The sequence below is a fragment of the Parus major genome, chromosome 4 (genome assembly GCF_001522545.3).
Source record: "Parus major isolate Abel chromosome 4, Parus_major1.1, whole genome shotgun sequence".
In the NCBI taxonomy this organism is placed as follows: domain Eukaryota; kingdom Metazoa; phylum Chordata; class Aves; order Passeriformes; family Paridae; genus Parus; species Parus major.
Genome location: NC_031771.1, coordinates 8,973,224 through 9,000,700, shown reverse-complemented (window position 1 = coordinate 9,000,700; position 27,477 = coordinate 8,973,224). Strand labels below are relative to the sequence as shown.

Genomic DNA, 27,477 nt, shown 5'->3' with positions numbered 1-27,477 from the left:
GTGTGTTCATGGGCCGTGATTCAAGTGATGTCATTTTAAGGATGAGCTATTCAAAGGCAAAAGTTCTCTTCATCTGTCTCTGTGAGCCTCTCTGGAAACAGAAGTTTTCTCTTCGTCTCTTAAGGGCCACAAATCGTCAACAGCTATCACTTCTCTTTTTCAGTTCCAGCATCTCATAGGATCACAACTACTTCACCACTTGCTTAGATCCACACTTTGAAATACTCCATTCCCCCCCAAAATACTCTTCCATGAATTAAAGGAGTTTTTTCAGAACACTATTGTCCATCTCCATAGTTTTAGCAAAAGAATTTCTCAGCTTATTAAAGCATCTCCTTATTTCTCTCCCCCCCCTCTGAAGCTTAATTCCTTTCTTCACTGTCTTTGATAGTTTCTGTTGTCTCTTTACATGTTGATCACTCTCTTTTCCCCTCTCTCTGGGAAAAAAGTATTTATCTGCAAGTCTCATCTGGGTACTGAAAGGGTTAAAATCTTGCCCAGGCCTTGTAGATGGTTCTGTGATCTCTGCTGGAGCAGTGGCTGGAGCTGTCTGCGATGGAAGATTTTCCATGGCTGCTCTGGAGAGTGTGGTCACTGTCTCAGCATGCCGCAAGTCAATGGCTTTCTCTCTCCTTACTCGGCAGTCTCTGGTGAAACCCAGCAGCAGCAGAAACTACAGCCCAGCCAGGAACCAGCTTGGCCCAGCAGCCCCGCTGTACAAGGCCCAGTGAGCCCTGCGAGGGGTTCAGCCCCTCTGGGAAGGGGCTCCTGTCACTTCACAGCCTCCATTCTCCCCAGGAACTGCAGAACTCCGGCCAGCCCCTCTCCCCCCACAACCTTGTCCAGCCTGAGGAGGAGGAGGAAGCTGAACTGAAGCTCTGTTACCTCAAAAGCCAGAAACCAAAGAGAGCAAGAAATTCCCGGGCTTAGGTCTTAAGGTGGTGTCCACAGGTTGATCTCACTTTTTAATGGTCAAAACTACTGTCAGTTCTCAGAAATGACCAGTTATTGGTCAGGAGAAAAAACTCCCAGCAGTCTCCAGCAGCCTTAACTTCCTTAGGTGTTTCTCTTTGTTTCTTAAATGCTAATCCATCACACACACTGATGAGAGCAATTATCTGGAAAAGACTTGGAAAGACAATTTAGAGTGGGGGAATAAGACAATAAATAGCTCTATTTTAGCAACACAGTTTGCTCTATGCTTCCTGTTCAGTTGGCAAGCTATTCAAAATTCCATGGATGCATTGAAAAGTTAGATCAGTAATTGATTTTCCCTATCTAGAACCAGTATCAATTATAAAGATCAATTTTTTGTATCACAATTGTTGTTTGACACAATTATTGGTTGAAGTGTGTTTTTAAAGTTTTTGAAAGAAATAAGTTATCATAAAAGTATTAAAATATTATTAAAATAGATTAAAAATTTCTAAAATTTGAGTATTAGTGTGAACTATAAACTTTCAGAGGTGAAAATATTATGTTTTTTCCACTCTATTTACTTTTAGAAAAGGCCTTTCATGCAATAATAATGCTTGGTACTATGGAGTATTGTTGAAGTTTAGATTTAGAAAAGACAACTCTTTTCTCATCCATAACTCAGAATTGTATTGAGCCAACAACAGCAGTAACAAACTGCAAAAAACCCACAATATATGAATACTATTTAAATCATCTATTCTGATTCTATAATTTCATTAGAAAAAAATAATAAAGATATAAAGTGTGCAACTTTAGAGGCTATTTTCTGAGGAAGTGTCTGTCATATAATCCTGTTTTCTGATGGTTTTGATTTTGCTTTATTTTAAAATGAAAATAAGTACAGAAAATGTACTCTTTAAAGTCTCCATGCTGCATATGCTCTAGATTGCTCTAGCACTGTACTCTTACTTTAAGCATTGTTGATGTGTCTTTATTTATGACATACTGAAGGCTGAATTTTTACTTCAGTAATTTGTACATGTTTCTGAGAAGAAAAAAATACCAACCTTGTCACTAGTAATGGGGGCACAATTAGATATTTCTTGAAAACCTGTTAAAATTAATATTGAGGGATGTGTGTTTCCACTCCACATTTCTGTTGGTGTCAGTGGAGTTAACTCATAGGCAGCTGGTTAAACAAGTTTTGGGTTTGGCTGGATGTTTTAATCTGAGGTAAAAGATTTCTATTCCTGCTGTTGTTGAACTTCAGCTTGAGACCAACCACCCCAGACATGAGCTTAGATAGAGGCAGGGATATAGCTCTTGGATAGAATACTGTATTCCTATACAGAAGGAGTAGTAAAATTTTGTAAGCCAGCCAGGTCCAAATATTGTTGCTAAAACTATTAAATCAGACACCATAAATATTAAGGACCAAAATATTATCACTATACATAAACAAAATTGCATACTCTGACAAATTTTGCACACTTCTCTGGGAAGAAAGCCCTCAGATTTTAATTTAAAGGGACACCTCATGTTAAGGTGCTAAAAAATGGCAAGGAAGATGGTCATTGAGAATGCTGGATTTTTCATTTCATGGCAGATTATTCTTATGCTACAACATTGCTAGTTTGTATTGATGGAGGAAAGATGAGTTGGTTCAGCTTCAGGAGCAATTAAATGGCAAAAAGTAATCATGTCATTAACATAAACTTTCAAGAAGTTGTTGTAATCTTTGTTTCCATGTTGATATTTTCAAGGACAAGTGTAAGTTAAATGCTTTTCTTCTAGTGCAATTGGTTTGGTTTTGATTGTCATCTACACCAGGAGCAGAGTTATGCTTATGGAGCTTATTCTAACACTTCACACTAATTCAAAGCTAATAATGATGGGGAAAACATCCCTGTACCAATGTGTAGCTATTCTGTTTAAGAAATAATTTTGAGACTTTTTGACTTATGGTCAGATCTGCTGCTCACATAGTGAACTCTGTGTTCCTGTGCTGCAGGCTTACTGGTCTTTTACTCCCTCTTTCTACCCTTTCTCCCCCATTTTTCCTTTTTCCTCCATAATTTTTCTGTATGGAAGAGTTGTCCTCTGGAATCCTTTTTGGATATTTCTAAGAATTGCAGTGAAACACTCTTGATGCTCCAAGGAAAATGAGGAAAACTGGTTGTTTCAGTTTTCAAGGAAAACTGAAAAAAACCCAACTTTTCCTTAAAAGCAGGTCCCACAATTTGGCTTTGGGATAAATACAGGAGAAACTTTCTTTGCAAGAGGGAAAAACAAACAGAAAGCACAGGGTACTAAGCCTGTTTGTTCAGGAAATTCAAATAATCTCTGTTTCACTCAGGTCAGCTCTCAAGAGTGTACAGGAAAACTGATAATTTACTAAAGGATTTCCTTTTAGATTTCCAGTGACATGTTTGGTTACCATAACACTGCTGTTTTGACCTGATGAATGCTGTAAGGTAGACATGACATTTTAAGGGACTGGTGTTGGGGGTTTTTGTGTGTGTATATTTTGTTTTGAGTGCTGAAGAAATGTGGTGAGGGCTGGTGTGTTGGTTAAACTGACTTGTAGAAACACTGCTAGAAATATGTTTATGAAGCATATATAACAGTATCCAAAGCGTAGTGTATCAAAACAACTATACTGAAAGTTTTGGGGGAAGAGCAAACTTTGTATTCTTTCCAATGGTGTTTAATATTTCTTCATAAAAAGTTACTTGTTCTGAGCACAACTATCTGGAGCCTGGAAACCTTCCTTCCTCCATGAAAGAAATGGTATTTCTGTTTGAAGGTTACTTCAGTACTGAAGGCATTTATACCAGATGAGTTTTGAACACAAAAATTATTGCATTATCTACTGACATTCTTTATTTTGTACTTGTAAAACAGAGATAAAAAGCAAATCTTACAAGCATTCTGAAAGCATTTTATTTCAATTAGGAAATCTTCCTGGTGTTTTGTAACAAACTTGTTTTAGATTAATTTGGATGAATCGTAAAGGATTAATGAATTAATTACTGCCTTCTCTTTTTGCCTTTTGGTACAGGAATCAGGAACTTAAAGACCTGGGAGAACTTGCTCCTCACTGGGACAACATGCGCAAAAGTGTAATTGCTCACTGTGATCAGATGTTGAGTGTGTACCAAGACACTCTTGCAGAGCTTGGGAAGCATACAGGTAGGAATCTGTGTTTTTTTTCAAGCAGCCTCCTTTCTGGAACATTTACGAATTTGGTAGATTGTTAGCTATGAAATAGTGGCATATTCAGCAGAAATAAAACACATTAAAATGTGTTTTAGAATTAGAATCATAGGATGGTTTGGATTGGAAGGGATCTTTAAGATTATCAAGTTCCAACCCACCTTCCACAGGTCTTCCTCTAGACCAAGTTGCTCAAACTCCCATTTAGCCTGGTCTTGAATGCTTCCAGCAAAGGGGCATCCACAGCTACTCTAGGCAACCTGTTCCAGTGCATCACCCCTGTCACATTAAAGAATTTCTTCCTAATATCTAATCCAAACCTCCCCACTTTCACTTTGAATCCATTCCCCCTTGTCCTGTCATTACATGACTTTGTAAATAGTCCCTCTCCAGCTTTCTTGTAAGCTTACTCCATGTACTGAAATGTTGCAATTAGATCAGCCTGAAATCTCTTTTCCAGGTTGAACTATACCAATTCTCTCATCCTTTCCTCATAGGAGAGGTGCTCTATCCCCGTAAGCATCTCTGTGACCTCCTCTGGACTCACGCCAACAGGCCCTTGTCCCTCCTGTGCTGGGACCTCAGAGCTGGGTACAGCACTGCAGGTGGGCTCTCACCAGAGCAGAGGGGCAGAATCCCCTCCCTCCCCTGTTGCCCACAGTGCTTTGGATGCAGCCCAGGACATGTTTGGCTTTCTGGGCTGAGTGCACATGGCTGGGTCATGTCCAGCCTCTCAACCACCAACAACCCCAAGTCCTTCTGGGAAGGGCTGTTCTCAACCTGTTGATCCCAAGCCTATGTTGATATCAGATGTTGCCCCAACGCAGATGCAGCACCTTGCACTTGGTCTTGTTAAACCTCATAAGATTTCCATGTGTGTCCTCAGTGTAGTAGTTGTTTTTGCCCACATTGTGCTAGGAAAGCAGAGAATTTATATGGGGTGGGCAGTGCAAATATATCCTTAGTCTAGAAAGAGCAGTAAGTGCTGCCTCACTCTTTTTCATGTGGAAACGGTGATCTTGGATTCTGATGTGCACTGAGAGCTTGTTCCCTCAGTATCCAACAGAATCCTGTGGTCAGGGTCTATATTGTGCTGTAGTGTCCACATGCCAGTGGAATAAGATAGCATCAGTGATAAATGTGTAGAAAAGACAGCTGATCTCTTCCTCCTGTAGAATTTCTTATTCACAAAATGATAATGAAAAGTCAGCAGAGAAAATTATTTCTTTTTATTTTTTTTTGTTTTGTTCACAAATCATTCAAGGAACTTACATAAGTCTTTTCTGTTTTACAAGACTACTAATAATTTCCTGAATCACACTGTATTTTGATCAAAGTTTTCTGTTTACAGCAGGCCTTTTTGCCTCTCCCTGCCCAGTTTATAAGGCATTCCATAAGGAAATGGGCAGGTCTGCTCTATATTACAACAAAGGCTTTGTCATTGTTGCTGCTTTCTTGCTGGTGTCAGATTTCTAATACCAGTCCTCCCAATCACCATCTCAGAGATGTGTTTTCAATGATCATGTTGCCATTATTGCTTGCAAATGCTGTTTTACTCTATACTTTCACCTTTAGATGTTCCCACTTTGGCCTTGTTCCCACAATTTTGCATATGTAGGCATAGAAGTGTATGCCAGAGATAAACAATAGAATATTTCTGAGAGAAAGATATATTAGGGTTATGAATATTTGTGAAAACAGGTAGAAGTGATGATAGCATCTTGTGAAAAAAACAGGAAATATTTATGAAGTATTTGTAGTATTTTCCTCATTACTTCTAGCTTTCTACATATTCCAACCAAAACTTCTTTGTGTACTGAGAAATGGAACAATCAGGTTCATTATACAACTAACATAATTATTTTCTTCTTATAGATAATTGAATGCATTTACTTTCAATATAATGAATCTGTTGTACTTATTAGGTGAGACACATCTTTGCCTCCCAAAATAGCCATTAAAACTTACCTCCTTTACCTATTATCTTCTAATGTAGGACTGAGCATGGTATTTCTCATACCAGATTTCTCTGTGATAGTGTTCTTTGTCACAGAAAAAGAGTAATCCTATTTTAGTGTATGAAGAAAAACCAGTCTCTAACTGAAAGTGAGCTTTTTGGGAGCAGTTGGTCAACTGTTTAAATATGTGTTGGGGGAAAAAAAGCTCATGTGTTGCACTAAATTTTGTATAATAATTTCCATTTTGTTTGCAAAAGTGTAATTTCTTGTATTTATGATTGTTTTCCATCATCAGAATATTCCAGTTCCAATTTTGGCAGACTACTGTCTTACCCAGTATGACAATTCCTGTGATTCTGTTTTAAATTATATATATGTATTTTCAATCTTTGGCTAATTACTTCTTGAACACACTCCATACAGTGTCATAAGCAAGCCAGTAAGTACAGATAATGAAGGAACCAATGTAATAATTATAACTTGCAGGAAAATATTAAAAGGATGTTTTGAGATTAAAAAAAATAGACAATATAATCTATTAAACATAAACCCTGCAAGACCTGTATTTCTCTTGAGAGAAATAAAGTGGACCTGGGAAACTCAGATTATCCAGGAGGACTGAAGTAGCGCATATAAAAGAGAAGTAACATTTATCAGAAAACAAAGCAATCTAATAATTGTAGCAAAAATGAGAAGTAATGACTAAATGTAAATTTGTTCATTTCTTCTCTATAAACAAGTACACTTTATAACTTCAAAAAGCAAGATTATAGTCTTTGATAAGAACAGCAAGCCAGACATATATTTGACTTAATACTGTAGTTGCACAAATAGTTACATTGGGAGCACATTGTAGATATTTGAAATTCAAGTACTTATGAAGTAGAAATTGCTAAGATTAGGGGTGGAACCACAATTTTAATTCAGCCTTTCAGGTCAACATATTTCAAGGCATGCCAAAAAACATTTTGCTTTTCAATTTAGCCAGCACAGGTATCTTTCTTCATCTTGGAATATTCTCAATATGCTCAAAACCTGAGTTTAGGTTGAAGTATTCAGAAGGGCAGATTGCACCTGCAAATAAAATTTCTCCAAAATATTCTCATGCTTCCTCAACACAATCTCATGTCAGGCTATCTGAGTGACACCCACTTCAACTCAACCAAACTGTTTGTGGAATATAGTGAAGAAGGCTGTTAGGAGAACACTTCATTACTTTTTGAAATCAAGAGATTGCTGTGGAAGTATCAGAAGACCATATTAGTGTTAGACAGCAATTTTGGTTTAGCAGCATATTAATTGAAAATGGAGGTTTAAGAAAGTTAATACTATTTCAAATTTGAGTTGTTTTGGAAAACACTTTTATCCTCAGTAATGTGTAAAGCATTCCTATTGTAAGGAAACGTATCAGGAAGATGTAAGGGTAAGGTAACAAAAAGCTCAGTATTTTCAGGTGAATCTAAGACAGATTTGGTGGTATTGGGAGCGAGTGGAACTTTGAAAATTATTTGTTTCTTTTAGTTTGACCTGAAATTATCCCCAGATGATTTTCCCTAGCCCCCAATTTTCTTTTTTTTCTGTCTCAGTCATCAAACTGAAAAATCTGTTATTCATCCAGCCCTAGAAGGAGCTAAAAAGACAGTGAAGGCTAAGGCAATTGAATATTGTTCACAAAAACTGGACATTATCCCTGTCTCTGTCACAAAGTTCCTATGTAGGCAAGTCAGACTTGAGAAGTGATTAGTGTGTTGTTCTTTTTTGGAAGCCTGACACTAAACACAATTATTTTTGCAGAACTGCTTGGTACTTACGTATGCAATTTAGCCCAGTGGGTGCTGTGCTTCCAAAATGGAATGTGATGTTGCATTATAATGAGTGTTCTGCAGGACAAGTTCTTCAATATCTTATACTGATGCATTGTTTCTTGAATGTTTATTCTCTGACATTAGGATGGGTGGAATTATAACTCAGCCAGTTAAAATTATTTTAAAAAATTTGTAAAGCCCTTAGAGGCTGCTAATATGTATATAGTAGACAGGTTTGAGGAAATTAATAACCTTGACTTTGAGGAAGGTTTGAGCAACATGTTTAAATCCTGAATAAATACTGAAATAAAAGTTGGAAACAAGATATTGAATCACTGCTTCTAAAATGAGTGGCCAAGACACTGAACATTCAGTGACCTGATAAAGGCTGATACATGATATATTATTGAAGCCCATTTCTCAGTTCTTCAGGTGGATGTCAGATGAAAGTTGCATCTATATTTATTTCATGAGTCATTGGCTGGAGACAGAAACAACATTAACTCACCAAGGGTCCTCAACAAATAGCCTTGAGTTTATTATAGCTGCCCCTTTTATAGGGGATTTGAATTCCCTGGGCTTGGATAGCCAATTGGTTGAGATCTCTACACTGCCCCAGATCTCTGGCCACTGATGTGTCTGAATCTAGAGTTAAACAGGGTTGGCTGAAGTCTCTGAGTTCAAATCTATCCTATCATTGCTTACCCAGGGACTTGTTCTGCTTTTCTAGAATGAGCCAGGCTAACCATATTTGGTTTATGTTATGACCAGATTTATCCTGTCCATGTACAGACCAACTGTACTGTGACATATATTCTGGTATTTCCTAACTTTGAAGAGTTTGATCTTGCAACAATAATAACAAGAACTGTTTTTATTGAGGGAATGTAATTTTTTTTTTAGTTCTTAAATAAAACTTAACAAGTTACTTAAAAACAGACTATACCTGAAGTTAGTTTTATGGTATGGATTCTATTGGTAAATGCAGATTGAGATGTTAATTCCACTGCATAGATCTCATACCTGAGCAAATCTAGTAACTGATAGCAGCTGGGTGGTCCTTATCCAGTAATTTTCTGGCACTGGATGGAAAGGGTTACTTGTTTCACATGTCTTCCCTGAAAAACAGGAAAACCAAAACTCACCAATTCTGCAGGTCTTGTGCTCCTGCTCAGGGCAAAAGTGTACTCCTGAGAGTAGGCTCTTCTTCCTCTTACTCTTCTTTCACTTGTCGTTTTAGTCTGTTCAGCCAGTGTTTCCTTGTCTCAAGTCCAGTTATCATTCCTTAAGCTTTGACCTTGGTCTCAGCTGAATTCTCAGGAATAATCTGCCCCCTTTCTGTTTCTTTCCAAATTACTTACAGCCTCCTTCCCTGCACTATTCTCATTTCTTTTCTGATAGTTTGAGTTGCCTTCACTACACCCCTAATTTCTTGGGTTTTTCAGATACAGGTTTCACACAGCATCATCAACAGCTCCTGATTTCAATCTGCATCCTCGGGTTTCCTGTCTAATCTGAAGTTTTGACTCCTGTAAATTGGTTTTTTTCCTAGCTTTGCTTTTTATCTTTGTTAAATTATTATTTTAAGTTAATAAACTTAGGAAGCAGCTTAACCAGGCTTGGCTGGGCTGGAGCATCATTGGTGCCCTCTGGCAGAGTGGTTTGCGTTGGGAGGCTCAGTGCTTAGTCCTCCTGGAAACTATGACCATTTCAAGAGATAAGCACTAGCAAGTCTTGATTGAGCAAGCAAATAATTTAAAAATTTTCCTTTACCTTTTTGTGTGTTTGTTTCAAGAAAAGGGTGAACCTTGACAAAATTTATTTTAAAATTCTATCTGAATGAGAGGAATTTTAGTTCTGATAATTAATAGTTGGCAAAATGACAGGGTGTTGAAAAAGTGGGCTAGGTAAATATTGGGCTGCCTGAGTTAGAAGACAATTCCACTACTCTTTCTAATCTGCACTCTTTTATACACCCTTGATATAGATATACAGATATACCCTTGATACAGATTCTGTATCAAATATCTTCAGGTAAATTATATTTTCATACTATCAGACATTAATTATATTCCTTTACACCATCATAAAACTACTCATAATCTCCTACTTTTGGAATATGCAGCCATATTCATGGTTTTTTGTTTTTCCACGGCATCATGCCTCCTGTGAACTAATATATAGCTTTCCTTAAGATAGCTTGTTTCTTTATTTGAGCTTTCTAGGAAGAATGCATAGCCTTTTCAATATAATACTTTGAAGAAAAAAATGTTGGAAAAATTCAGTGCCATCATAGCTCTGTACCCTTGTGGTTTTAGCACAGAATAAATGGAAATGCACATTAACTGCTACATTGTCTCCAGCAGACTGCAGACTGATTTCAGACAGGGAAAAGTATCTATCTCCTTGTCTTGGTTTGCAAGACAGGTATCTGCTAGGTTGGGCAGAAGCCTCCCTTGGAATGAAAATGTAGACCTCCTCCCTCCAAATTACTATAATTTTGAAATCAAGAGGCTCTCAGGCAGAGATCTGGGGACAGGAATAAGAGTTCTTTACTAGTATTTATAACAAGGCACACAAACAACAGTAACTACAGCATTAACAACAAAACAGAACCAGGGACCCCATGACAGCTTTCTTGGCCAAGGCTTTGTTTCACAAACCCTGCGGGTGGGCAGTCCTGGTGCTCCTGCAGGGCTCTGAGGAACAGTCGGCTGGAACAGCAGGGATGAGCTGAGATCCTGGGCTGGTGGCTGAGGTGTATCAGCAGCTCCACGGCAGTGGCTGGCAGTGCCACACGTCCTGGCAGAACAGGGGATGCGAGGCCCATAAAGAAAGAAAAAAAAGAAGAGGAGGAAGAGGAAGAAGAGGAAGAAGAAGCTCTGTCAGGATGATGGTGAATTCCTCTCCTCAAGCAACCACAGCTCCCTTTGAGTGTTCTGCTCTGAAGCTGAAGAAACCAGCCAGCCCCCAGCTGCCCCTGCCCTCCCTTTCTTCCTGCCCCCCTTTCCCCCTGGACCCAGCCAAACTTTTTCTGTTTCTCAAGCATCCAATAAATGCCAGAAATCAGGTTTCCCTGTAACTAATGGGTAAAAATTCCATAGGTGAGATGGAACAAAAGGAGGACACCTAATCCCCAACACTCCTAGAATAAAAATTAGATAATTCTGTGAATTAAAAGCTGGTTTGTTGCTTCCAGTATGGATACATACTGAGACTCATTTAGTGAACCTTTAGTCTTGTAACATACAATTACATCTTAAAAGTAAATTAGAAATGACTCCTGACATACAAGTATTTCACTTTAAAGGGAATACAGAAACATCTGGATGCTTAAGACAATGATTCTTTAAACTTTTGTTTTTCAGGTTCTTCATTTAAGTCAAGCTGTAGCAAAGGAGAAAAAACACTAGAATTCATCCCAATAAATCTTCATCTGCAAAGAATGCATGTGCATAGTCCTCGATTGAAAGGTAAAGAAATTCCCCAAATATGACAAAGTATGCTTTGAAATACACTGAAATTTAGAAATCAGGTCCAAAGTTAAAGCTGTGCAAGGAATTTCTCTGCCTCATCTTCTGATGCCACAAGTTGTGGACATTTACTGCAGATCTTGGAGAACTAAAATGTGGTTAACTAAATTTCTTCGAAGTTCCTTTCTAAAAATAGATTCTAGGGATGTGCTCATTTTGTTCCCATGACACTTCAAGCAAATAACATGCAGAATGCAGAATATATGCTCACTGAAATGTATTGGTAACCTATGCATGGTTAAAAATATTCTGTTGTAGTAGTGCAGAACTAATACTGTGTGATTCATAGTGACACACTGCACAGTGCTCAGAAAGATTCACGTCCTGCTTGGGCACTCACTTAATTTTTCATTTTGATCCATAATGCTGTAAAAGCCAGACTTAACACTATAGTTTTAAGGCAACTTTTCTTCCCCCGACTGCCAGTTTGCCACCAGAGATAGTGACAGTGCACAATACAGTACTTTTCCTCACAGAGATTGCTGGGATGAGCTCACTAGCCCAGGTGATGGGAGGTACATGGCTCCATAAAGGAGAGTATTACTTCTAAACTTAATATATCCTATTTCTTAGGAAGTTGTAGTAAGCCCAGGACTGCTTGGTTCTAAATCAGCTTATGCAGTGCTACCCTGTCATGCCTACCTACCCCAATTAAGCATTCATTCAGTGTTAAGTGAAAATGCCTCACTGATTATACTGAAAATACTGCAAACTTCCAACATCTTCTGGAAAGGGGGATAACTTTCTGTAAGATCATCTGTGGTTCTTTTTAACACAGAATCCTGTTGTTTCTGCTTGCATATGATTGTAGCAGCTTTCTTTACAGATTGAAGATTATACTGATACATATATATGACCAAATCATGGCACAGTGAATAATTTGTTGATATATTGAGATTGTTAAATTTGCTGTCACTACAAACACAGAAATTACATTCTGTAAGGTTTTTGCCTTATTAATACACTCTGCACCTATGACTGTAAAGCAGTAAGTACTAACAGTGGTAAAACTCCTGTTTTATACTGTGTGAGGATGATGTTCATCTACTTCCAGGCTGGAAAACAGAGACTTCCAATCTGTGAGATACTGGTTGGTTTAATATTTTGTTATTTTTTTACTAAAAAACTGTACCTCCAAACAGTTCAACAAGATAGGTATTTATAGTGGCATAATGTGACAGCACACAATTTAATGTTTTGAAGTTAATTAACTCAAAAGCATTTTTAGGTTTGTAATGGTGGCTAGAAGCTTAATATTATGTCTTTTCAAGAAAACCTCTTTGTGAATAAGACACTCTATGTCTATTTGCTAAATAAAAAGTGGAATGAAATAGTCACTTACTTAAACACCCACAACTTTTACATTACTGGAGTTTTATTTTTTTATTAATTTTCTCCCTCCTCCAAAACCATTTTGCTTGGAGCAAATGATTAATCCATAGTCAAAAAGGGTACTGAAAGAGATAAATGTTAGAATTGTTCTAGTTATCTTCTAAATTTGGATCTTTAAATTATAAAATTCTGCCTCTATTACTTAACTAATGTTCACTGTGTCTTATGTTAGATATATACAGTCTGAACAGTTTCTAGCAATTGCTAATCAATCTGGAGTGGGCAGCACTTCAATATGAAATTGTTCTTTCTCAGCTGATGCTTTATATCAAATATATATCAAAGGACACCTGCAATATAACCAGGAGAATGACATTGGAAGGGAGAGAATAAAAATTCATAGAGGTGGCATTTAAACAAGCTAATGATCCATGGAGGTGCCATTAACCCTTATGCTGTTGGATATGTTAATTTTGGGAATGCAAAATAGGTTTTAATCCCATCTATTGTATATGCACAGTGGTATGTGTTTTTTTTGTGTTTGATATGTATAATTGCACATTTACTTTTCCTGAACTTTGATTTGGGTTGTTATTGGGTACTGACATGGAAGAAAAAGCGTGATCTAACTTTCAGTAGGAATAGCTTTGAGAAAAATAGTACTTCCCTATGGGTCAACACTATCCCTTATCCATTTGATAAACACCACATTGTGCTCTGTTCATCATACTAGAGAGCTTAAATTTATATATTGACATAGCTTTGCTTTTATTCCTATTTACAATATGTGCTCATTTTAAGTAGATTTGGTGAACTGAAGTGATTTTTGTTTTGCATCTGGCTAGTTTGAGACACTGACCACCTCCTGTGGAGGCACGGAGGTTAACTCAAAATTTGGATTGAGCTGCTCTTGACAATAAGATACAGCTCCTGTGGTGCTCTTCTGCATTTTAAGCTCTGTCTTCACTGCAGAGGGGTGTCAGCAGTAGCCTGCTCTTGCTTGATGGTTATGAGTTACTGGAGGACTCCTGTAACAGCACACTGGTGCTGACACTGCACGTCCTTCACAAGGAGCTCCACTGATGTGTAAGTAGAGCACATCACAAGGCATTCCTCCCAAGCCTTGCAGCACTCTCTGCTGCACTGTGCTCTGGGAAGTGGGAGTGAGGTTGCCCTGTATCCATCACTAGACATGGATGTTTACTCCTCATCCTTTGCCATCCTCACTCTCCCATGTAGGTTATGTGAGGCAGGTGTTCAGCTGGGTGTGTTTCTATCTCAGACAGCTGCTCCTCGACAATGCTGGGAAGAGACCACAGGCTGAGTAAAGGCTTCCTTCTGGATAAATCCTGCCCTCTCCCACAGTAAATATAAACAGGGTCATGTCTATTTTTAAAACAGTCAGAACCAGGGTTTAGTCTTTTAAATGTTTTTGTGTCATTTTATGAATTATCTCTAAACCTATTCAGAACCCTGATGAGTTCATCTCTTATCTTGATTTCAAGCCACTGCTGTTTCAAGCAATAGAACCCCTTTTTGTCAAGTACCAATGCAGCTCTAATAGCTGCATAATATGTATTATGGATAAAACTGTATTAAGACCTGAAAGAATGGGCTATTTAAGAATCTTGAAGCTCACCTTAGGCTAATGAAATTATGTCACTTCTCCTTTTAAGTGGATATTAAAGAGTCACCAACTCATTAGAGCTCAAATCAATTTGAGCAAATATGTTCTGAGATTCAGCTTGGGAAGTAAAGCATAGTTCATTAACTGTGAATCATTTGTACAGTGTTCTTGCTTCTAGGGATATTTATCATCAGAATGCAATAAAAGTTCTATTTTAGGAGAGGACTAGATTTTAATTTACATGGGAAACTTCCTTGATGAATAAAACAGTTCTAAAAAAACATCCTGTAATGTTTTCTTTAGAAATACACTTTAAGAATGAGGCATTCTGAACTGTGTTTTTATACCTCTAGTAAGTTCAGGTACAAAACAGTATAAATGTTAATTTAAACTTTGAATAAAGAATTATTCTTTAATAATGTAAGTAATAAATCTTCATCTCTGCACTGACTATAAATCATAAGCTCTTTTAAAAATGATGTTTCACCTCCAGTTCTGTAACCATATATCCACACAAAAAGTTCATCCCCTATGTCGTAAGACATCAGGTATATACAGAAAGAGACAACAGTTTGTTTCCCCAGCAAGAATTTCAATAGTATGCTTAGTTTCCTATTCTGGTAGCTTCTCACCTGAGAACAACTGACTTTCTCTGCACTCATAAATATATATAAAAAGTTAGTGTATGTCACAGAGCAGGGCTCTCCAATTTAGCATTAAACACCATTATATCTGAAAGTACATTAGCATTACATCTAAACAAATACACACTAGAAAAGAAGTAGGGATTTTTCCTAGTCTGATTGACTTCTCTGGGAATGAAGTGAATTCATTGTCACTTGCAATCTTTAAATCAGTATTATGTACCTAAACAAAGAGATGCCTTCATTCAACCAGCTTGATGCAGTAATCATTCCTGTAATTCTGTAGCCTCTATTATTCAATCAGATTATTCCATCATAGTGGTCTCTTTTGACTCTAAAATGCTTGAATCTGTGCATCTCAACATGACTACAAGTTAAATAATGAAAGTGGCAATATAGTGAAATACAGAATGGGCCAATTTACTTGGCATATTTGTAAACTGCAGAGCTGGAATATTATTCTGCACTGCAGCACATAATTTAGATGTAGCCATAAATCAGATTAACTTGTTTAAGTGTGCAGGTGGCTGTATGGAAAGATTGATTAGCTCTTGGGCCTTCCTGGGATATGGGTTCCCTGGAAATTATAATGGATTTGTCCTTTATGTAGAGGAGATGTCACAGTGTTGCCATGACTTGGGGATAGCAGCATTCAAATAACTGTGTTTCTCTATTCCCATTCCAGATGCTCTGTATGATGTTATCACTGTGGGAGCCCCGGCAGCACATTTCCAAGGATTTAAGAATGGTGGCCTCCGGAAACTGCTAAGTAAATTTGAGGCAGAAAGACGAAAGTAAGTATTCTTTCTGGTAGCTTGGAAAATACCATTAAAGTTGCATTAAAATGCTTGCGAGCTGAGTAATGAAACAGTTTATCCTGATAAATGAATGGAAGATTAAAATCTAGTAGGATTGGACATTGCAATCATACAAATAATTCCTTTATTTTCCCTGCTTTGCTGAAAATTGAAGCACTGTCTATTTTTAATGTTAAGACTAATTTTAAATAAACGCAGGAATTGGCCTCAAGGTGTGCCACGGGATGTTCAGGTTGGGCATCAGGAAGGATTTCTTTTTGGAAAGTGTTGTTATGCATAGGAACAGGCTTCCCGGGGCAGTGGTGGAGTCATCATCCCTGGCAATGTTCAAGAAAAGATGGGACTTGGCACACGGTGCTGTGGGTCACTTGTTATGGTGGTTGTTTTGTCAAAGGTTGGACTCAATGATCTTGGAGGTCTTTTGCAACCTTAATGATTCAAAATTGTGATTTCTTTTCGTCATATTTCAGGAGGCTGGAGGTATATCAGTGCTTGAATACCTGCTTTTCAGAACAAGGTATCCCTTTGGCAATTCTTGTGCTAAGAGGAATGCACCTGTAGACAATTTTTAAATACAGAAACTGAAGCTTAAGGTAGAAACTTTATTTATGAAAGTCCTGGGTATATGCTAAGAAAAAAGTATTTTTAGCACATTGTGAAAAAACAGGCTAGTCTTATTTCTTCAGAAAGCCAAAATAAGACTAATCAAAAATAAAGATTTCAGTTTCTTGTGTAACTCAAGTGCTTCATTCACCGTTGAACGTGCACAAAAGTGATAGTTACATCTTTTCCTGACTAAGAATTGGATTTATTTCTGTTTAATGCTATGGCTGTTAGGACTTTCAAGCAGGCACAGCTGTCACTGGAAGCACCCATAGTTGTGACTGCTCAGTGCTTTAACTGATGGTGCTAACTGCAGTGTTACAGCATTCCAAAGAGAATGCAGGAAAGAAGTACTGTGATCTAAATTATCATGACATTCCACAGAAAATTAATTCAATTATGTTCAATGCTCAAAAACGTTTCATGGATACAATATCTTAAAGAAGAAAAGGAAAATTATACAAATCTGCTGTTGACTTCTAGGTTGAATAGGAGTTGGCATCAATGTTAAAACCAAACAAAACTCAGCAGATCTAGTTGCTTTGAAAGCTGTATTATTGGGGGGAATCTTGCTTGCACTACACAACTAAAAAACCCTGTTAAATCTTAAAAAATCTTTCATTTCCCTCACCACCTCTGATGCTGAAACCTGCCAATAAAATATGTACATCTCTGATCACCTAAGACACATCAGTGAACTTTGTGTTAATATTCTGCTGTCAACTAACTGGTATAGACAGCCTTATCCCCATCATATGGAGGCCTAAAAAGTACATGTTTTCTGCTGAAGAAATAGTCTAAAGACATTTCTTAAAGTATCTGCTCCTTTGCTATCTGATTAATGTAGTTGCAATATTGTTTTGTGGGTTTTTATTATAATAATTTATTACTGAAGCCACAAGATATATGTAATTTAATAGACTTAATCCTTTAAAGTCATATGATATAAAGAACATTACAGTTCTCACAGCGCTCTCAGCTTTCAGAAAATGAATAATTTCTCACTAGCTCAGTCCTGCAGCATGTCCATACTGGCAGAGTGCGACTTCCCAAAATGGAGGATAGCTGTGGGATAAATTATTCTCTGTGATTTCTCTTCATCAGAGAAAAGAGAAAATGCCTGTTAGGGAAGAGAATGTCTTCCTGCAAGAACACACATGGCAGTATCTCATAGGCATCATGAGACAATGCCCATGTTTCTTTGTTGCTGATAATAGGGGAGAGGAGATGATGGGTGAGAGTTTTGTGTGGGTTCTATCAAGGCATTTCCAGTCTATTTCAAGAGCCCTGCACATCACCTTACATTTGCCCTGCTGCATCCCTCAGAAACACCTGTGTTTTGGCAGGTGTTTTTTAAGGACAGGGTAAAAGAAGTTTACTCTGATAGTTTCCTTTGTGTTTCGGGGTTCTCCTGGAAAAGCAAAAGTCTGTCTTCAGAATCATATAACATATTACTATCCTGTCAGAGTATTCCTAAAAAGAGCCTGAGTCAGGCTAGCAAACTTAAGTTTGAGCACTGAAAACAGTGCACTGCAGTTTTCAGCTAATTACATGCCAGAGCTGGGGAAATGGCCACTTATGTATGAATTCCCACAAAGCAGAAAGGAGGAAGCCTCCAAAATTTATCGTTCCTGCTATCTTCGAGGGCAGCTCAGAGAAAACTCTATGTTTTGGCTTTTCAACTTCAATAACTTGTGTGAGTTGAAAGGTAAGCAAGCTCTCAATACAATCTCACTTAATGAATATTCAGGAGGGGGTGTGCTTTCAATAAATACAGGAAAAGACCATTCTCAATCTTATGGAGAGATTTATTTCTCTGTGGCAACAACAGTGTTATTTTGCACACACCTGTTTATTCTGCTGCATAAAGATGCTTTGAGGACACATACTGTCCCCAGGAGCACCTTTTGCAATTTAAATTTTCTGTTTTACAATGGGGGTAGATTTTCTCTAGATTTTGTTGAAGGAAAAAGTGACACCTTGAGATACCAGTCAGAGTACAGAACAAACAGAAAAAATGCAGATTCAGCAACCATTTCCTCTAGGCTAACTGAGCTAAACCAAGATGTGGGAAGAGATTAGTTCTCAGCCAATCCTGATATTTTTCAAGATGTGACAGAATGCCTTGCATGTCTTTGTCCTTCATTCTGATTATTTGAACAGTTTATCAAAATATTCATCAGTGTTACCATATCAAAAAATATTTCTTTCTCAGTCTTAGACCTGTGGAATTAACAGCCAAGAGGAACTGTTATCTGGTAGCATTTGCAGTTGCCAAACAAAAACAAGACTGAGACATATGTTTTGTGAAACAGAAGAATGTGAAAAATCTGTTTCTGAAAATAGTTCTAGCATGTTTTCTATCACACAGAATAGACATCTTTGTGCAGACACAAAGGGAAAGCCCTGTATATAATAATATGTACAAAAATGTAGTGTTTATGAAATTATTGTCTCATTTATTACCATCAGGAAGGTCATATTCAGTTTTTTTTAAAAGGCATATTAAAAAAAATATTTTCTAAAATAAGAGCAAGAAAAGCTTTTCTTTTAGATGAAAAATATAAAACTTCCTGGTATGTGATCTGAAGTCTGTTCCATAGCTTTATAACCCATTCACACACTGTTCATCTGTACCAAAAAGACAGATCAAAGGCCCTTCCACTATAAATATCAGTCAAGTCTATGAAGCATGGCTCTAGTATGTCTGTCCCTTTAGTAGCAAGCAGTGAATTTCATAAGTAAGAAAAACTGCTACTTTTAAAAATTTCTATTTAAGCATGATATCATTTACATTGAAATAACTAAAATATTATTAAAGTATGGTAAATAATTTAAGAATATTAATTACTTGTGTATGACATACATTTATTTTACAATATTTTTCATTATTCTGTATTGGTATGTTACTTTCATTTTTTTCCTTTCCTATTTCTGTATAAAAGAGAAAGTCACTCAGTTGTTCAGATAGTCTTTTTTGGCTTGATAGCTGTCGTGGTTTTAAACCAGTAACTAAAAAAAATTACTTATTTCTTGCTGTGAGATATGGATTAGAACAAGAGCAAAACAGGCTTAAAACTTAAAAGGAATAAAGAAAGTTTATTAACAAACTACAAGAATAAGAACACCAGAATAAACTTTCAGAAAACCCTTTTTATCCCTTACTACCCACCATTCTTTTGTTCACATGACAACAGAGACAAAAACTTTGGAACTTTGGTGGTTAAAACAGTCCCAATTCCTGCTACAGTCTTTTCATCAGTCTTTGTAGAGAAACAGAAGTCTCTTTCTATTAATCTATGGAGTTTCTCACAAGAAAACTACTTCTGCTATAGTTTTCTATTGCCCTGATGTCAGCTTCCCAGAAATGCTGTTATCAGAGCTCACTCCTCCCATTTCACATCACTCTGAGGTGTGTATGGGCCATGAGTTTAGGGATGTCATTTTAAGGATGAGTTATTCAAAGGCAAAAGTCTTCTTCATCTGTCTTTGTGAGCTCTACTGGAAAACAGTTTTCTCATTGCCCCCCAAGGCTTCAAATTTTTGCTTCACCTTGTTCCAGCACCTCACTGCATCACAATCACTCTACTTTTTACTCAAAATTTACACTTTGAACACTCCATTCCTCCCTATATACTCTATTATGAATTAAAGGAGTTTTTTCAGGACCTTATTGTCCATTTCCCTAGCTTTAATAGAAAAGTATTTTCAGCTTATAAAGCATCTCCTTATTCTCTACCTTTTCTGAAACTTCTTTTCTTTACTGTCTCTGATAGTTCATAAAGTCTCTTTACATGTTGATCACTCTCTTTTTCTCTTTCTGGATAAAAGGATTAATCTGCAAGTCTCATCTGGGTAATGAAAGGGTTAAAATCTTGCCCAGGCTTTGTAGATGGTTCTGTGATCTCTGCTGAAGCAGCAGCTGGAGCTGTCTGCGATAGAAGATTTTTCATAGCTGCTCTTGAGAGTGTGGTCGCTGTCTCAGCTTGCCGCAGGCCCAGAGCTTTTTTTTCCTTCTTTACTCGCCAGTCTCTGGTGAATTCCGTCACGGCAAAAACTGCAGCCGAGCCAGGAACCGGCCTGGCCTGGCCAGAGCCCGGGGCAAGCCCCGCAGGCCCCATCTCCCGGCCGGGAGCCGCTGGGCCCAGCCCAGCCCCCGCCCAGCCGCATGGCCTGGGCAGGGAGCGGGAGGGCAGCTGGAGCTCTGTTACCTTTCACAGCTAGGAAAAAAAGAGAACAAGAGAGCTCTTGCTTTACATCTTAAGGTAGGGTTCACAAGTTGATCTCCCTTTTCAATGGTCAAAACTGCTGTCAGTTCTTAGAAGTGACTGATAATTGGTCAGGAGAAAAGACTCCCATCAGTCACCAGCAACTTCAACTTCCTTAGCACCCAAAGCTACCTACCTTAAAGCCAATGTCACCCCATGACAATAGCATAGACTGTTTCTCCTTCCAGCAAATGGAAGGGCTTGTCTTCTCATCAGTCTAGATGGCACAGCAAATTATTGTTTTAGAGCTCAGTTGCGCAGAAACATTTAAATCAGACATTCTCTAAGTTATACCCATATAATACCTCACTGCTTGAAGTGTTCATAGATTACTTTCAAGACACACAAAAGACTATTTTTTCTTATTTAAATCTAATTTAATCATCTCTGTTTTATCCAAAACACACAGACTTATGATTGCATTTTTTTTAATGCCCTAGGTCTAACCATCAAGAAAAAGAGCTGTGTTAGGTACTGTGATTCACTGTGGTTTTATTCATAGTTTCTAGCAAACTCTTTGGAAATCATCCTGTTTTAAATTCACAAAATGTTAAAACTGGAGCACTACTGAAAATGATTTTCTGTTTTGTTTTTTTTTTCTCCAAAAGCTATAATAATTTAATTTGGGTTTGAAGTGTCCAAAAGGACTATTTCTCTTTCACACCTAGATTTTTAGTAAAGATATGAGCTGCGCTCCTTCAGTAATGTATCTGTTTGGTGAACCAGAAATTTTTTTAATATTGCAATATTCTGTGTTTCTATTGCCTGAATTTTGTGGCCTTCAACCCATTTCCATTCTCTGAGGAATCAACCATTTCACAGAGAGTCACAGAGATGTTGAAATAATGAAGATCTGTGTTTGATCTAATTGTAAGCTTTATTCTCAAAGGAAATGTCTGTCATGCCTAACACTTCTCATGTTATTCTTCTTGACACATGTGTGTGAGAGAGATTGGACTTCATGGAAATAGGAATGAAGAAAAATAGAGCAGCAAGAAATGTTCTGTGCATACAGCCTTAGCCATTTGCCTCAAGATAAGGATTTGTGGACATTTGACCATCATAGACAGAATTAATAGCATAATTCCATTTTCCTCATTATTCAAATATATCATATTTCCTCATCATCATTCAAAGTTAGAATTTCCAAGGTAGCAAGGGAATCTTAAGGAAATAAAAAAACCCAAAGTAATTCAAATTTCTAGTTTCTTCCAAGCCTGTTTTTATAACCTCAGATCTGATCATCTGGTTTAGTTGTATTTCCTGAGACCACTAATTACCCAGAGTATTTATATATCAATTTATTTTTGATCATAAGTTCCCACTTTAGACAGAATACATGTGATCTGTAAGTAAGGCACTGAATTTGTATCTTCAGTAATGTACATAAAATTCAAGTTATCTAGGGGTAGATGCACTTGCTGTCTATACTTTAACTGTATTTTTGATGCTAATGTCTGTGGGTTTGACTGTGAAAAATGGGAGATCAAATGCTCATTGCTGGAAGATTTTAAAATAGTCCCATATGGTGACAATTTAACTCAGTGACACAAATTACACAGTTAACAGTGGGAGTTGGGTAACTCAGAGGTTCATTATAAATTAGACATTTAGCATATTTCAGTATTTATTCTCAGGCAAAAACTTTATTAATCTAGAATTAAAATGTATCCAATTTAATATTTATTCAAATGTCTTGGTTTGAAAGACAGGTGTCTGCCAAGGAAGGTAAGAACCTGCCTTGGAATGGAAAATATGACCCCCTTCCTTCCAAATTATTGTAACTTTGAAATTACAGAGCTTTCATGTAAAGATATGAGAAAAGGAGTAACAGTTCTTTAGAAGTATGTAATACAATGCAAACAAACAAACAACAGCAGCACAGCAAACAGAGCAGAGCCAGAAACCCAACCACTGCCTTCTCTGGGCTGTCAGGCACTTTCCCCTTCGCTGCAGTTCCGGGCACACCCGGCAGGGGCGCTGGTGGCTCCTGGCCGGGTGCGATGATTCCCCCCGCGCCAGCAGGGGGCGCTGTGGCGCGAGCTCAGCAGCCTCTCCACACGGTCATGGTGGCTCAGCTGGCGGGAGAGGGGAGAGAAGGGACATTCCTTTGCAAACCTGTGGGGGCTGAAGAATCAGCCAGCGAAGGGACTGTGGAACTCCCCCGGAGAGCTTATCCTTAGGCAAGACACTTTTTCCTCATAGTGAGGAGGTGTCCCCACAAGAAGGAGTCGGTCTCAGTGCCCCTCTGGGTTGTGTAATGGACTACAGCAGGATCCTTAGAGCAGCAGCCTGGAACAGGAGAGGCAAGCACAGCTGGGGTGACAAAACAAAATGTAGCAAATACTCCAAAGCCGTGCCAGGAGCCATGAGGGTTGAGTGGACAAGGGGTATTGAGTTCAAATGTAGCAAAAAAGCCGTGAAGCAGGGACAGAAAACAGGGGCTGGGCAGCGGATCACTTGAACAGCTCACCAGCAGTGACTGATCCTGGGGCTGGGCCACTGTGCAGAGGGAATGGACCAGCAGGGAGGGCTCCTGGTGTAGCATGCAGCAGGCCTGCACTCCCAAGCAAGCAGAGGAGCAGAGAAGCAAGCTGGCAAGCTTCAGTCACAGTGCCAAAGGAAAAAGAAAAGAAAGAAACAGTCAAAAAGCATGGGGCAACAGGATATCCCATCAGAGGCACTGTGCAGCATGGCAGCTGTATCAATCATCCCACAAGAAGGAAGAGTAGCCCTGGCCCCCGAGCCCTGGGTGATCCCAGGCTGTCCATCACCCATCATGATACTCCCAGAGCCAGGGGACTCGGTGACAAAACAAAACAAAACAAAACACAAAATAAATAAAAAAAACACAAATAGATATGGGATATAAACTATTCCCAAGACATCAAATTACACAAGAATGTCCTTAAAGTAATTTTAAAACTGAAATGATTGTGTTAATAGTTAATGATGGTGCCAGTATGTGGAAATGATCAAGTGTGGTTCTATATGCTTAGTCAAAGCTTTGAAACTTAACCCAGGAGGCATTATTATAGAGTTATTCAAGAGGTACGTGAGTCATAATTTACATATCAGAGATAGACTGTCGTTATGCTGCTGATATTCTGCACTGACCTACCCATGTGGCCTTTACCCAGTGCAAAAGTTTCATCTAGTTCATGCCTTAGGACACCTGTGAAAAGTTTCTCTGTAAGTTCTACTGGCAACTGCCTCTTCTAACTAATAGTACTTACACACCAGAGCTATATGCAGCTGCAAGCTTTAAAAGCAGTTGTAGATGAAAGAACATCACTGACTTGTAAGTCGTAACGTCTTTTCATGAAGGGTAAGGCCACAGAAAACCTCAGCTAGTCATAGATGCAACAGTGTGAAGACAACAGTTAGAAACTTCAAATACTCCCCAGCATGTTGTTTCTGAAAAATAATTACACATTTTCCTAGGGGAATGGAGGAAGTTGCCCTCAGATATGAGGGAAACAAACTATTTGAACTGTCAGGCTTTCTGGGGTTCCGTAAATGTTTAAATTAGCCAAATAATGAAGTCTGGTAATACACTTCAATCTGAAGAGTCATTCTCTCTTCATCAATTCCTTTTACTTGCAATGAGAACTGCCCACAGTTTTAGTGTCATTCTCCCCTCTTTCTTACAGCAGTGTCTGTAGCTTTTCTGCTGCAATATTGAGTGAAGCTTAGAGCTGTTCAAGATCAGTGAAAATTATCTGAGATTTTAAGACTGAGGGAAATCCAGAAAGGAGTATCTGCATGGTGAGCTTGATAACAGCATTAGCTAGATTCAGCCTGCAAAAAAGACAGTTTGATAAAGGGAGGGAGAAGCCTGATGGGGAATTAAAGAAGCATCAAGACTTTTAACACTATGTCTTCACTACAATTAACATACACTGTTAATCTTCGTCCCTGCCCTGTCTACCGAACCTTGTAGCTTGAGTGTTCCAGTGAATGTAGTGCTAGGTCTGACTCTGGAAGTCCATTTCACTAACAGTATGTCCATCTCGAAGGTAGAACTGTGGCAGTTTGCACATTGCTCAGAGGGACAGAGATTTTTGGGGGTTTTTTGGTGGTTTGGTTTTTTTTTTGTTCATGTGTTTGTTTTGTCTTTTTTCTTTTTCCTTTTTTTTTTTTTTTTGGCCTAATTCATTAGGAGAGAATTAGTTTATATGATTAATTTTGCTGAAATACTCAGAATTATGACTTCTACTAGACATGAGTCTAGTAGCTCATGTAAGTTGGAGGTGCATCATAATTTAGATGTGGCTGGTAGCATGGCTGAGCTTTGCTCACTTAGAATGCTTTCATCCTGACTGACTCTACAAAGAATTGTATCTGAGAATGAAGACATTGGTGAAAGACCAATAGGAAAAAAATAGAAGAAAAATAGTATGGGTATTGGGGAATTTAGGACTGTAACTCAGCAAAATATGTAAGCAAGAGGCTTAGTTTTAAGACGGCTTGAAGCTATCCTTATTTGCTAAAATCATAGCAAATGCTGAATTGGAAGGGACCTACCAAGATTCAATTTCTCATTTGTAGAAAACTAATGAGAAGGAATTGGAATTTATTTCAATAGAAGACACAAAGGGGAAGTGGGGGAGTGAAGAGATCTGGAAAAAGACTGAAATGAAACGCAATGCTTGAAGTTCAGAGGATCGAACAAGTGTCAATATTTAGGTCTTGGTATGCAAAATTAAGAAAGAAATCAGTGGGTTGAAGAGACTGAAGTACTTATGACAAAAACACACAAGAGGAGAGAAGGGAGATACAAACAGAACCATCTGGGAGTAGTATGGACATTTTTCTGGCATTGGTGATGTGCCAGAAGGTGCTTAGTTTCTTTTTTTCGTGTGTTAATCTGAAGCTGCTAAAGATTTTGTTTAGTTTCTCTGAAAGACTGAAGCAGGGCTTTATAAAAGGAAGAGTTTTGTCCAAGAAGTTCAGGTGAAGAGCTGTGTGCTACAGGCAAGAACCTGTGGGTGTGTGCATGCTGTCTGAAATGGTATTTGGGAACTGTGGTATAAGAGGATATTGTATAATTAGTAAGGGGGGAAGAGGAAAGAGGGATAGAAGAAGTCCTGCAAAAGAATTGCAGTAGTTTGAGCAATTGAAAGTAGGAAGTTTGCGGTGTGCATTTTTGTGGTTTTGAGGTAATTAACTCCCTCACCCCATTGCTGTATCACCACACACCTGTTTTTTATTTGTGATAACTCTGTTTGTCATCACTTCCTGGACATCACTGAGGCTAATAAAACCACAGTGTGGGCCACTGATCAATTAAACATTAATGGGCCATTTTGAAAGATTTAGTGAGGTGGTTAATACTCTGTTGGGGAGTTCACTTGGAAAAATAAGGAGCCTCATGCTTTTTGGTATTATTACCTGACTTTGTCAAATATTTTCTATCTATAGAATTACAGTTTTTAAAAGAAACACATTAAAATATGGGGGTTTTATGTTGAGGTCAGTCACTCAAAGGAATTTTGTACTGAACTACTTGGAGCATGTGGTGGTGGGCAGTCTGTTTTATACTACTGTTCAAGGAAAGGTTTGTTTTTACCCTTATATGCAGGAACATTTCAGTGGTATCTTGAAGTTCAGGCATCTGGCATTTTTTTTTGCAAAAGTAGTGGTAAGATTTTTAGCACCATAAGCATTGCTGTTAATGGCAGAAATTAATTTGATATCATGTGACTCTCTGTTATCACAGTACTGGATACCAGTGTATTTACTATTCACCTGAGAACACAGCCAAGGCAAAAGAAGTTCTCAGCAACATCAATCATCTGCAACCTCTTATAACAAGCCATGCAGACCTGCTGCTTAGCTCTGCAAGCCAGCGTTCTCCAGACAGCTTGAAGAATTCTTTAAAGATGCTTTCAGAAAAAGTAAGATTCAAATCTTCACTGGAATAGAAAATGGAATAACCAAGTCTCTCTAACTGCTGGGGGGTAAGGGGGGTTTCTACATAAATTGACTTTCACAGCATCAGGAAATCTTAAATAAACTCCGCTAAAATAAGCATCAAGATGTTTTTATTAGAAAAATAATGTTATTTTGCATTTATGTAGGCATTCTATATAGAAAAGTAATTAAATTTATAGAGATTGCCTTTATTTAAAAGTATAATTAATTTAGCCTAATGTATCTTCTTTTTCCTCTAGTGGCCACATACTGGAATTTATCAAAATATATAAATTTATAATTTTGTAGTACGAGGAATCATTATTTTCTGTTCTCTTTCTGTTATTTTTCAAGCTGCTGCTTATGGGAGGTAATTCACCCCAGACTTGAGTGTAAGGTTTAGAATAACAGCATGATCAGAAATGGTGATGCAGCCTGGAAGGAGAAGCTGGGAAGTTGGCTCCAGGAGATCTCAAATTTTAATCCTCTTTCTCCTGTTTTATCCATCTGTAGCTATAGGCTCTTCCTCATCCTAGTTCCTTTAGGTCTAATTCGGAAAGATGTTATTTCCCGTCTGTCTCACAGGTTGATAACGGAGATTAGCTGAAGCCTGTAGTATTTCCCAGCATATGCTATCCTATAAAAATATGAAGCACTATAGCTATGACCCGAGAGGTTGTGAAGAGTTTATCATTGTTCCATGGGCCACCCCTTCAGTAACGTGATCTCAGTATGGCTTAATAACAGGATAAATAACCATTTCAATATATCTTCAGCTATTGGGAAGTGACAGCCCTTGCGGTCTGGTGAGCACCATTATCCCAGTAGTTCCTCATTCA

At 38.1% G+C, this 27,477-nt stretch overlaps 1 protein-coding gene across 6 annotated transcripts in view; it reads left to right on the top strand.

The window, feature by feature from the left end:
- Nucleotides 1-27,477, top strand: part of INPP4B (inositol polyphosphate-4-phosphatase type II B) — a 318,553-nt gene that overhangs the window by 215,182 nt on the left and 75,894 nt on the right. For all 6 annotated transcript variants that reach the window (XM_033513502.1, XM_033513501.1, XM_033513500.1 and 3 more), the window contains 4 exons: nt 3,980-4,110; nt 11,266-11,370; nt 15,719-15,827; nt 26,445-26,622. In XM_033513502.1, the coding sequence (XP_033369393.1) occupies nt 3,980-4,110; nt 11,266-11,370; nt 15,719-15,827; nt 26,445-26,622 (523 nt within the window). The remainder of the gene's footprint in view (nt 1-3,979; nt 4,111-11,265; nt 11,371-15,718; nt 15,828-26,444; nt 26,623-27,477) is intronic.